This window comes from Pleuronectes platessa, chromosome 8, assembly GCF_947347685.1.
Source record: "Pleuronectes platessa chromosome 8, fPlePla1.1, whole genome shotgun sequence".
Lineage (NCBI taxonomy): Eukaryota > Metazoa > Chordata > Actinopteri > Pleuronectiformes > Pleuronectidae > Pleuronectes > Pleuronectes platessa.
The window spans coordinates 17,294,480-17,306,891 of record NC_070633.1 but is presented as its reverse complement, the minus strand read 5'-3'; the positions used below and the strand labels follow the sequence as shown (position 1 = coordinate 17,306,891).

The 12,412-nt window shown below is 46.0% G+C and overlaps 3 protein-coding genes across 3 annotated transcripts; 1 reads left to right on the top strand and 2 right to left on the bottom strand.

Moving 5' to 3' along the window:
• Positions 1–540: 540 nt before the first annotated feature.
• Positions 541–2,221, bottom strand: mif (macrophage migration inhibitory factor). The gene is made up of 3 exons (XM_053428939.1): positions 2,031–2,221; positions 922–1,094; positions 541–799 (listed from the first exon to the last, which is right to left on the bottom strand). The coding sequence occupies exons 1-3, from the start codon at positions 2,136–2,138 to the stop codon at positions 733–735; spliced, it is 348 nt and encodes a 115-aa protein (XP_053284914.1). The 5' UTR covers positions 2,139–2,221; the 3' UTR covers positions 541–732.
• A 472-nt stretch (positions 2,222–2,693) lies between these two features.
• On the top strand, positions 2,694–8,296 carry si:dkeyp-121d2.7 (zinc finger and SCAN domain-containing protein 5A). Its single transcript, XM_053429305.1, has 5 exons — positions 2,694–3,025; positions 3,366–3,697; positions 4,861–5,165; positions 6,477–6,588; positions 6,758–8,296. Exons 2-5 carry the CDS (start codon positions 3,388–3,390, stop codon positions 7,801–7,803), a joined length of 1,773 nt encoding a protein of 590 aa, XP_053285280.1. The 5' UTR covers positions 2,694–3,025; positions 3,366–3,387; the 3' UTR covers positions 7,804–8,296.
• LOC128446295 (endonuclease domain-containing 1 protein) lies at positions 8,282–10,662 on the bottom strand. Its single transcript, XM_053429307.1, has 2 exons — positions 10,194–10,662; positions 8,282–9,372 (listed from the first exon to the last, which is right to left on the bottom strand). The coding sequence occupies exons 1-2, from the start codon at positions 10,497–10,499 to the stop codon at positions 8,761–8,763; spliced, it is 918 nt and encodes a 305-aa protein (XP_053285282.1). The 5' UTR covers positions 10,500–10,662; the 3' UTR covers positions 8,282–8,760.
• Between the last annotated feature and the right edge of the window lie 1,750 nt (positions 10,663–12,412).

The window sequence follows — 12,412 nt, the reverse complement described above, 5'->3', positions numbered from 1 at the left end:
AGATGCTCAAACAATTCAGATGCTCTAAGAGGTGGCAAGTAAGGACAGATGAGAAGCTGTCAGGCTAAAAAGCCTTTTTTCATAGGACATCTTGTCATGCCACAATAGGTTACTCATACGCTTAAATAATATAAACAAGATTGTCTCTCAGTAGAGATATATTTCATCAACATCCATGAATGATTCCCTGAGAAATCAATGAAATTGTTGCAAAATCTCACAATAAAAAGAAAGGAAATTTTTGGATCCACCCCCTGATCCAGATCTGCACCAAACTCAATGGATTCTTTCCTGACCTATATGCAACATCTTTACACCAAGTTCAGCGGTAATCCTTCCAGTAGTTTTGGGGAAATCCCGCAAATTTACTAACAAAAAAATGCAGGTTAAAACATAAATTCCTTAACATAACCACAACATAAACCATTTTTTTTTTATTCAATGGATATTTCCCAGGGTTGAATCTCACAGCAAAAACTGAGTTTGGAAAAATGTAGTGCGTCTTCATGAGGCTGGAGACTAAAGGAAAAGAGTGATTCATTTATTGTTGACATGTTTAACTTTATTGCATTTAAAACAGGGAAGTGCAAAGCTTAAGGGTCCTGCTAAGTGCTTATGAGACAGGCGTACAGTATCAGGTGTCTGCTTCTTCTTTCAGTCACTGTCGACTACAATTGTACATGTTACAAATTATTGGAATGGTTTCTCTATGTCAGCGTGTTCACCTCCGTCTCAGGCAAAGGTGCTGTTGTTCCAGCCTACGTTGGCTGCATCCATGTCAAAAAAGTTAATATAAATCCTGAAATAGACACAAAGGGATGGGGTTAATCGGATTGGACTTTCACATCGAGTTTCCCCATGCAGCCTTTACTCATCCAAACTGGCAGCAGTGAACATAAAGGTATCTCAGTGCATTTCTACCTGTCAGGAGAGATGCCCAGGTGTTTGTTGAGGAGACCACACAGAAGTTTAGAATACTTCTTGTTCTGAGCGCCGCTGATCTTTCCGATACTGTGAAGGGAGCAGAGCGCACAGGGGTCTCCCTTTCCTCCGAACATCATCATTTGGTCAGGGTTGATGCGCACAGCGATATACTGGTAAACAAAAGCAAATATATAAACAACGGAAGTCAGCTCACACTGGATGAATCGGTAGTGGTGTCAGTTGTTGAGTATTTTGGCCTTTTTAAACTTTCTCGTTACTTATTATTTTCAGATATTGAATTATTTAAGCGTGTTGGTAGCCTTTGAGGAGAGATACTCCAAAACTAAAACATTGGAAATGCCTGATACACTCAAAAATGCAGGGCCGGGCATTGGTGAGTACACAAATCTATATACCCTTCAGATACCACTTCTTTACAGGGTTGTACAAACAACTTGTTTAATTTTTAATTTTTTAATGCACTGGTATTGGACCAAATTGCAAAGTCAAGGTATCGGAAGGAAAACATTGTATCAGAACATCTCTCCCTGTGGCACTTGCAAAACAAATTGATTTAATTTGTCAAATAATATGTACAAAAAGGACAATACAAGCCTCACAGTGTTATTCATGTTGTCCATTCTATATCATATTAGAGTCATTATTTTGAGATCATTCATTATTCTAAATTGATAAGTCATTACTTTATTTTTCTTCAATAAAGTGGTGGACATGGGCTTTCATAACAAATCCATTCTTCAAAGTATTTGTTATACATCCTCAAGGGTGCTTGGAGATGTCCTCAGTGTGTATGACATGACAGAACATTTGAGGTCAGCCTGTGGGTTCAGTGAAATCATCGATCATTAACTCCTGCAAACGCTCTTCAAACATTTGTCAGAACCACAGACAGTCTGTGATCAGGACTGTGTTTGCATAATTGCACAAGGTAAACGTGTGTATCGTTCATCCAATAGAAGGTAGAGAATATCTACTGTAACTTTGGTCTAAATGTCATTCAGGCTTCATGCACAGGTCGGAGTTAACTCAGTTTGAGGAGATGTCGCGTGAGGGAAACAAACAGGACTGAGCTGAGCCCGGCCTACCTGTGCAGGTTTGCCCATTTCCTTGGCCAGCTCCTCGGTGGCCTCGGACAGCAGCGCCGCGGGCACGTCACCTTTGGCCACGTTTGTGTTCACCACAAACATCGGCATCTTGACTGCTGGTTGCAGGTGGTTGAAGAGAGGAGGGGATCAGCTGTCTCACACACAGGGGCGGAAGTACAGACTGAATCTGCTATTGGTCGTGTAGGGAAAGGAGGTGGGGGGGGTGCAAAACATGCGAGTGAATTGACCACAGCGCTTCTCTTCGGTCTGGAGGATCCCGGTGGCATTACACGCTGAACACAACTACTATTATAACATCTGGAAATTCGTTTATTTTTGTGGTGTAAAGTATTTTTTCCTCAGCACAAGTTCATATCAAATATGAAGCAGAAAATTATGAGAGAAATATCAGTGCGTAGTCTTTCTTCTTCTTCTTTGGATTAGGCAGACTAGACTTAATGCAAGTCCTTTAAACAGTCATGTAAATGTTGAACATATATATTGAATATAATACTGGACTGATTTCCCAACATTATCTTCAGTTGGGTCCAGTTGGCCGGTAAAAATCCGCAGGGTGCGTTTTTATTTCCTGGGTGCGGCCTTTCTGGAGTGTAGGGTAATTACGGTACCGCGCATGCGCAGTGCGGTCAGACATCAGTCAGCGGTGCTGAAGGAGGCGAGAAGGAAAACAGTGGCAGAGGGAGCGAGCGAGCGAGAGGCGGCAGAAGTTGGACGGTGCTTTCCTTTGTCGCCGCGTCTCGTCGCTGCGTTCACCCTAACAACCAGCGAGCTCCGCCGGGAGCAGGGAACCCGCGGCGTCGGTCTCCGCTTCGCCTCCACTCCGCCAGCTTCCCTCGGAGGCAACACGAAGCTAAATTAGCCGAGCTGCTAACACATTGACTTGAGCAGCCGAACGGAGGCTGCTGCTCCTCCGCCTCTACGCTGCTGGATGTAGATCCATTATACAAGTTTAGCAAGAAGCTACCCCGACACAGGTGATGTATTTTAGTATTTATTAAACTGTAACTCCACCGTTTGACATTTTAAATCACGGGTAACGCGTAGTATGTGGATGAACGATAGTAGAGATTGAATAACAATGTATTACAGTGTGATTCACGCTTCACTGTCGCTATAACTGGCAACTTACGACTTATAAGTCGATTTTTCGAGCTGACATCGATTACACGGGTCTATATTGTGAATGTTCACAAGCTAAAGCTCAAACAACCGCGTATACAATGTGGAACTTCTGTGATCCAAGCTGAGAAACTGCCTCAAATGTGATGATGCATCGTGAAAATAACATTTAACTTGTCGTCCAAACCCCATCAGGTCCGCTCCCGTTCATCCACCCATGACCATGATGATGCAGGAGACGGTGACCACGTTCGAGACGCATCTGACGGCTGTCATGGACAGTCTGATCCGGGCGTCGGTGTGCGAGATCGGCAAACTCTTCCAGGAGACGGTGAACGACTACCTGGTGGAGCTGTCCCTCAACAGGAAGGAGAACGACGCGCTCAAGCTGCGGCTCCGGCTGACCGAGAACAAGCTGAGGACCGAGCGCCAGTACGGGATGGGCTGGGCGGCCAACCGCCGCAACGCCGGGCTGGAGGAGGAGAAGAGAACCGGAGGGCGCCAGAAACGCAAAGTTGACATGGCCCGTAAGTATCACTAAGGCTGGCTTGAGGTTGACCAGTTCCTCCTCATCAGGGAGGGTTACATCATCTCCACATTGTGGCACACATGTTTACATAAAGCTACAGTTATTCGACACCTTGCAAACCACCTCCATGTTTCAGTGTGCTTGGGTTTTTTTGATGTGAGAAACTGGGTTCTTGCTGTTCACTCGGGGCTTATGTGAAGACGCACTTGTTTTGTTGGAAACCATCTGGCAAGAGCTGATCTCTCCCTCCCTCCTCCTCTCTCTCTCCCTCCCTCCCTCGCTGCCTCACTCCTCCGCCTCCTCCTCATGATCTCTCCCTCTGTCCTTCACCTCCCCCTCTCCTCTCTTTCTCTCTCTCTCTCTCCCTGCATTCTGTCCCTCCCACTCCTCTGTGCTTCTGCACACCCGCTCCCTTCCTGCCTTGCTCCTCTCCCTCCCCCCACCTCCTTCACTTCTCTCTGCCGCTCTCCAACTCTTACCTCCTCCCCTTCCCGCTCCTCTCTCCTTCACGCCCTCTCCCTCCTCTCCCCCACACGCCTCCGCCTCCTCCTGCTCTGTTCTCTCCTTCATCACGTTGCACGCTCACTCTCCCACTTCCTCCCCTCCCCACACCGACCTCCTTCCCTCCACTCCTCTTCCGCTCCTCTCCGCCACCACTATAATTACACACTATCTCTCTACTTCCACTTCTCCTCTCTGTCTATCTCTCTCCTCTTCATCACCCCCTCTTCCCTCTCCTCCCCTACACCCTGCCAACTCTACTCCTCCCTCTCCTCTTTTCTCTGTCACATGTTTCTCTCTCCTTTCTGCTTTCTTGTCTGTCCTTCTATGCCCCCTCTCTCCTCACTCATTCATCACACTCACTTCTCCTCCCCCTGCTCCCCTCCCTCTCCCCTCGAACTCCCCTCCGCTCCTGTTCTCCTCTGCCTCTCAAATCCCCTCCTCCTTGTCTCCTTCTTCTACACCCTCCTTTCTCCTTCATCTCTCCTGGCCTTCCAATCATCTCCTCCCACTCATCCTTTTCTCCCTCTCATATTTCATTCTCTCTCTCCTTCCTGTCTCCCTGTTCCCTCCCTCTCTCCTTCCCCCTCCCCTCCTTACTTCTCCTTCCTCTCTCAATCTCGCTCCCACCCTTACTTTATCTCCCTCTTTTCTCCACAGGAGGCAAGTCAAAGAAGGGCCCGGCAGCAGCCCATGGCAAAGGCTGGCCTGGAGGTGTGTGGGAGGAAGAAGGAGGTGGAGGTGGCAGTGGCAGCAGTGGCAGTGGCGGGGGCGGAAGAGGAGGAGGAGGAGGAGCTGTGGGGATGGTGGCAGGAGCAGGAGGAAGAGGGGGAAAGGAGGCCAGGGAAACGTACCTCATCCAGTTCCCTGGGGATGAAGAGGATGAGGGAGGAATGGCGGAGGACGAGGCAGGGGAGGGCAGCCTCAGCGGTGAGGGGGAGGAGACGGCCAACATCAAAGAGGAGGTGAGGGAGATGGTCTTTCTCAGAGGAGGAGGAGTAGGAGGAGTAGGAGGAGAAAGTGGCACAGCATCTCTGCACTGCTCAGAAGCTTCATTTGGAATGAGAAAGAAAGAGACAGAGACAAAGAGACAGAGACAGTTTCGCTTGTGTTCTTCAGCCATCAAATCACTGCGGAGATGTAGTGGATAAAGGGAGGCCACTGATTTGATATTTAGCCTCCAGAGGGCTGCGTTGAGTACGGCACTCCACATCTCAAGTGCAGTGAGCTTTTACTGGTATAGGTGAAAAGCTGTTTGCTATTCCACTGCATGACCACATGGCAGGACACCGGTGGCAGATTGAGGTGGTTATTGGCCTGGGGGCTATTCTCTCTGGCCCCCCTTTTTTACTCATCATGCTTTTCCAGAAAAAAAGCAATTTATCACCACGTGTATAAGTGGGCTGGGATTATTATATGGCGCTTGTGGACACACGTAGGCTTTTGTAGCATACACACTCACACTATGAGAGGACTTTTAGCATAAACGGCTTTTGAAAAGGGGAATTTATCGTAACCTGTAGCTTTCTAAACCAACAGGTACACCAGCTGCAGCAGTACACAGCTCCTCTCTTCCCTGAGGCCAAAAACAACAACATCGTATCACAAACACAGATTGAACCACACATATGAGAAAAACAAATTCCCAAAAATACAGTAAACATAACACCAACACGTTATAACAGTGTAATGCAACAGCAGCACAATTACAGTTTTTATTCCTCCATGCCGACAAAACCTATGTCCAGAGGCACAATGTTTTGGGGTATTTCATCCTTCCCACACTCTCGGGAACTGCCTCATGAAAAAAAATTCTGACCATTACTCAATAACTCATATGCTAATTTAACATAAATGTCAAATAGGTAATTCATTTTCCACTTGACCGACCAAATCTTCCTCCCGATCACCCGTGTGTTTTTTCTGGAGATCATTCACTCCTCTATGAAGAATATACTGAATATTGTTGTAGGAGTGATACCTCTGATGCTGCCCAAATTAACATATGCATTCATCTGCATCAACAGATCCACTCTTCTGCTAAATGTGCTAACGTGCTATTAGCCTCCCTTTGAAGTCTGTCACGGTGTTGTCATGACTACAAAACAGCTTTAAGAAATATAACCAAACACAAAACTTTAATCGCAGGTTCTTTTTCAACATAACAACCATGATTTAAGGCTATGATAAACAAAAGCCTATACATTTATCACTGTATAACGTATTCTGCCAGATTACTGCTGATTGTTGTTTTAACTCTGTTTCCCTTTATGTAGTTTTCTCAAACAGAAGGTTATCAGCACGCCTCTCTACAGCTATTAAAGGAGGCTATGAAGATCGACCTGTCCAGCCAGATCCTCCACACAGGCTCCAGAGCCCAAAGCGAAGGTAATGAGCCCAGGACAAACTAATGGAGGGAGCGAGCATTATACCAGTGTAGTACTCAGAGACCAGTAGTTGAAAGTGTAAATGGTTGCCCATGCCAGCTCTCTCACCACCTTTCCCTCCTTCACATCTCTCCTCTAACTCCTGTTTCTCCTCTTCTGTCTCTTCTCAGGAGATCTGTCAGATCGTCCCCCGTCCCTTCATCCAGGAAAGAGAGAGGAGGAGGACTGGGAGGTGGGCTCAGCATCAGAGCCGTCAGAGGGTGGCATGACAGTGGATGAGCTGAGGGGTCTGGAGTCTGCGCTGAGGGCTGAGAGAGGCCGTGAGCAGGCTGCCATTACGGCTTCCCAGCCTGTCAGCCCCGAGCCAGATGTGGTTCGAGGCAGCGATCTCAGCTCGCCACCCAAGTACATAGGTCTCGATGGCATGGAGCAGGATGAAGAGCTGGAGCCTCAGCCGCCCACACTGCAGAGAGAGGACCAGATAGGGAAAGGCAGGGCAAAGAACAGCTTGAGTGCAGGAGTAGAGCTGAGGTTAGGCTGGTCGAAGAAGATGAGAGAGGGCGACCTGGAAGCAGCAGATATGACGGGCGAGGATGTATCGGAGCATGGAGAGTCCGAGCACCCGCCCCACTTGTCAGCTCCTGGGAGTGTCGGGGAGAGCGAAGGGGAGGAGGAGGAGGGTGGTGGTGACCTGCTTCACTTTTGCCCACAATGTGGAGGAGGTTTCACCGCAGAGGCTGAGCTGGAGGAGCACCCATGTCCACTAGGAGGCGCCCATTTAGAGAACAGCAGTGCAGAGGAAGGCCTTTTCCCTTGCGCCCACTGTGGCAACACATTCAGTCACTCCTGGGCGCTAAAGAACCATGAGTGTGCCTGCGCTGCCGAGCGGCCGCACTGCTGTGAGATCTGCGGGAAGCGCTTCACACACTCGCGCTCGCTGGAACGTCATCATCTGGTGCACACGGGGGAGAGGCCGCACCGGTGCCCACAGTGTGGACGCAGCTTCAGTCGCCTTGGCAATTTGGAGCGGCACCAGCGGATCCACACAGGTGAACGTCCGTACGGGTGTGAGGCGTGCGGAAAACGCTTCAGCCGTGTGGAGTACTTAAAGAGACACCAGCTCATACACAGCAGTGAAAAGGCAGCACTGCAGTGCTCCAACTGCGGGACAGGATTCAGTGACGTGGAGCAACTGAAAAACCATCAGTGTTTTTAAAACCTCTCCTTCAAATCTCCGGCTGAAACACAAATAAACAGATTTCAATTGAAGGTGGTAGAATCCAGGTGCTGAAAGTGACTGTTACCTGCTGATGTGGTTGTCAGTGATTTGGAATCGTGTCTCTTACACTCTGACAGGATGTGAAATGAAGCTGAGTTAAAGAAGCATAAACGTGTGTGAATGATTTTTGTTGAGTAAATATAGAAGGCAGAGCTGAGAGGGCGACAGGTGAATAAGGTGTTTCTCTGTAGGAGGAGAAACAAACATCAGACATTCAGCCATTTTAATTGGAGGTGTACAAAGCTTTTACTTATTTATGATGAACAATGAATGGTAATTTTTTGAAAATCTTTATATTCATAAATCCCTCATGTTAACCTTGTTTTTCTCTGACAATGTTATTGACAGCTTGGTGTTTTGTATGTTTGTGTTTTGATCATATCGTTCAGAAATAAATATTTCAATTCATCAGAAGGCTTCTTGCCACACACAGCTTGGATTTATTGATGATCACAGGTTTAGTGGCACAAGAATAACAAGAACATATTTATCAGAAACATCAATTTCCAATCATCATCAGCCAACTATAAGCTATACTAAGGTTGTGACACTAGGGGGCGTGTGTCTGCACTTCCTGACAACCGGACACATAAAACTCAGGCGCTGATACATAAAGTTTGAGCAGGAAAGTTAATGCTAAAGCACTGTCACCCGTTGTTACTGTCAAATAAAAAATCTAAATGACTGATTTGCATGTTTACGCTGTGTCTTCAGGATATCTGCCAACTTCTTAAAAGACACTTCTCAAATCATCACCCTGATATCACAGAATACTGACGAGGGAAAACTATTTCAATCAAAATCATCTGATCCAGGTTAATCAAAAAATGTCATTCAGGAAAGGATGAGAACACAGGAGATGCAGTGACGACTGCATTTAAAGCAAAATATTCTTTATTTGCGGCACTGTCCAGCAAACAGACTGATGGGCATCCCCAGCCTTTGTCCCAAGATGTCCTCCAGAGCCGTCAAATTCATCCGCTTCACATCATAACCTCGCGCCGACCTCCTCACCTTCAGGTTCACTGGCACAATCTCCTGTCCACTGTCTGGGTCATTTCTTCCCACTGCTGCGTATGTGGGGAAAAATGTCCGCTCAGGTTTAGGCAGGTCAGATTTGTAGGTGGGACAACAGTAGGCGGACCACATGTACTCAGGAACAAACACTCTGTTGTTGATCCAGCGCGCTCCATGCAGCTCATAAGGCAGGGCCCCCGTGATCACATACATCGGGCCCTCACAGAACCTAGTGAATTGTCTCATTACTGCCCCCTCTAGACGGCTCCAGGGGCCAGAGTTGGAGCCCGCCTGCTGGGGGACAATGTTGGTCAGGGTGAAGGTGGCCTCACGGTTCTCTTTCGTTTTTTGGTGCATGCTGGGATTGAGGTGGCCTTTTGTGAAGTTGGATTGTCTGTAGTCCTGGAGCACCGCCTGGCTCTCGATCACGTTCTGGTCCAGGGGGATTTGAAAATGTGTCATCTCAGAACTGGCGCGAGAAAACGCCAACTAAAAGAAACGCAGGCAGAGAGACACAGAGACATGTCAAAAAGAGTGTCTTGAGGCTTAGTAAGTTCAATATGGACGACTATCTCCGTTCTATTCAGTCACAATTCACTCTCTCCACCTCCTCTGATCAGCTGTCTGTTGGAGGTGTAATCCAATTAGATTTTGCCCTGATCTGAATCAGTGAATCAAGTCGTTACTGTCAAACTTTCTATCATGATCTCATCTATACCACATCACTTTCTTCTTTTATGGTGCCTGGTTTTTAAATGGTTAACTGGTTTTAATTCATCTTAAAATGACTTCATATGGAAACACGCAAGTAAATACATTTTGTTCAACAGTTACAAAGTTTTAACAAGTTATATCAACACGAGTATGAACTGTAATTCATACTAACTTAATTAATTTGTGTGTTACCAATTAAAGTAAAAAGTTAAGTTGGTGAGTCTTTTCAGTGTTTTTAACTGAACTCTCCTGATTTAAATACAGTTTGAAACAAAAGAGAGTATTTTTGTATTTAAAGTTTGTTAGAGGGTTTCTATCCTTTTTCTTGGAGTCAAAAGCAAAAAGAAACTTCTGCTGCACTTCCTCTCATGTTACTTCTAAGTGTGATTTCTCCGGGTGATCTTCCGAGTTATTTCAACTCACTCAACTCTGCACTTTAAATTCTTTGAGTAACACTTTTTCAGAATACTAGTTGTCCCCAAGATTCTCAGCTTATCCTCACACATCATATCTCAAACAGTAACACTGAGCAGAAAACTTGTAGTATTTACAGGACACGGTTGCCCTTGGACATCATTCACTGTTTTTCCACTTACCTGTGGTTCGTACATCCAAGTGCTATTAGGACGTTTGCCGTCTGCAGGGCCGAGTGTGTAGGCAGAGTACAGTGGTGTGCGATGCTCTCGGTTATACAGGCTGGCAAAGTGATACTGGTTTTTGTAGCGCTGGCATATCGGCTGGTACCAGGCGGCATTGATGCCCTGTGGCGGAGACCTGTCATAGAAGAACTCAAGGCACTTGGAAAAGTCACTGCTGATCTCTCCGAGGACCAGGCCACCAAACCAGGGCAGGAGAAGAAGCAGAGCTCCTGTGGAGAATTGCAGCAACTTCCTTTGAGACATCTTGCAGGAGGCTGGCGGTATGTATAAGTCTGCAGGAGTCAATCGTCAACGAACACAGACTTCCTCTCTGACAAAGCTCCAAAGTTAAACAAGACCTATATTTCCCTTTTGTCCGGCGTCAGCGTCTTACATGTGGGTCCTTGTGAGCTGTTGCTGAGGTTTCCCCTTTTATACACTTGCAGGAGGAACCCTGTGCATGACAGTTTAACACTCCCCAAAGCCAAGCATGTAACCAAATTTCCCCTGTTGACTTGCAAAGGCTAATTTCTGAGAAATGGTTTGCATATCTTTTTTTAATCGGTCAGCTGAGGTGGAGACAATGTTGTTTGGAGTCTAAACACTTCTTTTTCCAAGAGGATGATCCATCGTAAGACAGAGGTGTGGAAAAACATGATCGTCTAGCATGTTGCAGAGCTCAGTATCCCACATGGCAAAATTGTTTTAGCCCAGATTTAGCCCACACTGTCACTCTCTCATCCGGCCCATTTATTGCATTGAGTGATGGGGGGGTCCACACCTGTTTGCCAGATCTAGAACACAAATGCCATAGCAATACCACATATCAACCAAAGGTGCTAAAGGTGAGCCTAATTTATTTTTGTGCAGTTTGGGCCATATTCAGCATTTATGAGATGAGCCACTTTGGCATGATTCCTCTAGCAGATTAGATTTTCTGTCTCCTCCTGGTTTCTGTATGATCTCATGTTCTCTCTCTCTCTGTGAAACTCCCGTCATTGCGGGAACTAGAAAGAAATGACATAAAAGCTCCATATTCTGTATGTAGTACTTCTGTTATTTCACAATTTTACATAAAGTCTGCGGCATCTTTTTCCCGTTACGTGCTTCGTGTTAGTGGGAAAATCCTCTGCTTCAGTTATTTTACACAAATCTTTTTTAAATTATCATTTTACTGGAGATTGTGTAATTGTTGAGGTTGTGGAAAGGACGTAAAGATGTCGGGAAACCAGAGTTATGTACACTACAAATAAAAGGCATGAGGTAACTTGGATGAGTACAAATATTTGTCAATGGATTGATTCAAAATAGAAAAAGGTCACGTTCTGAGCTAGAAACACCGATTTTATTGAAAAGAAGTCTCTGCTCTTCTTCTGCTGTTTTGTGTGTATGTGCATCGTGATTGTATTTACACAATTAAGACAATTTACAAATGAGTGAATGGGGATTAGTTTTCCAAACAATAGAACCCTTTTCAATATCAGTGACTAACAGGACTATTGTCAAGATTCGGGTTCTCCGGAGGTTTGTGGAAAAAAAGGGTTTCATCATTGAACAAAGCAGCAGAAACTGTATGAAATGCATAGTGTGTCTATGATATGCAGGAGGTAGACTCCACTTCATGGAAATCAGAAAATGAGAGGGTAATAGTTCAAATAGAAAAAGTTTGTTGGAGCATCAACTGGTGTCAGGACCTTGTGAGGACAACATGTTCTTCAGACTTTTGTCACTTCTGTCCAGTAACTAAGTTTGGATGTTATCGCTTCTGCTTTTCTGAAAGACTGCACATCACGGCCCCCTGGTGTGCACTCAGAGGAACAACTGGTACAAGAACATGTACAAATCCAGGTCAGATTGGGGAAACCGGCTGCCCTGTGAGTAACAACGCTGCAATAATAGTCACTGGTGACGAGGATGGTCGAAAATCACCATTAATTTTTTCTCACCATAGATTTTGTTGCCACACAGAGCCGAGCTGCTGAGTTTTGGTGACATGCTCTGTGTCAGCAAGTTTCCCTACTTCTTCCTGGATCTGTGTTCCTGACTCAGAGGCTGCAGGGCGTGTTTTGGAATTTCTATTGAACACCAGACGACCTGTCTGAACTCAGTCTGAACACTACTGTTTCACCCTGAAGCATAAAGCAGAAGCATTTGTATTCTTAAAGTCCCAGACAATA

Excerpts from the sequence above, each read along its gene's own strand:
- si:dkeyp-121d2.7 (XM_053429305.1), top strand. The coding sequence starts at position 3,388 with ATGACCATGATGATGCAGGAGACGGTGACCACGTTCGAGACGCATCTG. Across the intron at positions 3,698-4,860 it reads ACGCAAAGTTGACATGGCCC|GAGGCAAGTCAAAGAAGGGC; the intron begins GTAAGTATCACT and ends TTTTCTCCACAG. Across the intron at positions 6,589-6,757 it reads CTCCAGAGCCCAAAGCGAAG|GAGATCTGTCAGATCGTCCC; the intron begins GTAATGAGCCCA and ends GTCTCTTCTCAG.
- LOC128446295 (XM_053429307.1), bottom strand. The coding sequence starts at position 10,499 with ATGTCTCAAAGGAAGTTGCTGCAATTCTCCACAGGAGCTCTGCTTCTT. Across the intron at positions 9,373-10,193 it reads CTTGGATGTACGAACCACAG|TTGGCGTTTTCTCGCGCCAG; the intron begins GTAAGTGGAAAA and ends CGTTTCTTTTAG.
- mif (XM_053428939.1), bottom strand. The coding sequence starts at position 2,138 with ATGCCGATGTTTGTGGTGAACACAAACGTGGCCAAAGGTGACGTGCCC. Across the intron at positions 1,095-2,030 it reads AAATGGGCAAACCTGCACAG|TATATCGCTGTGCGCATCAA; the intron begins GTAGGCCGGGCT and ends TTTGTTTACCAG. Across the intron at positions 800-921 it reads CTGGGCATCTCTCCTGACAG|GATTTATATTAACTTTTTTG; the intron begins GTAGAAATGCAC and ends TGTCTATTTCAG.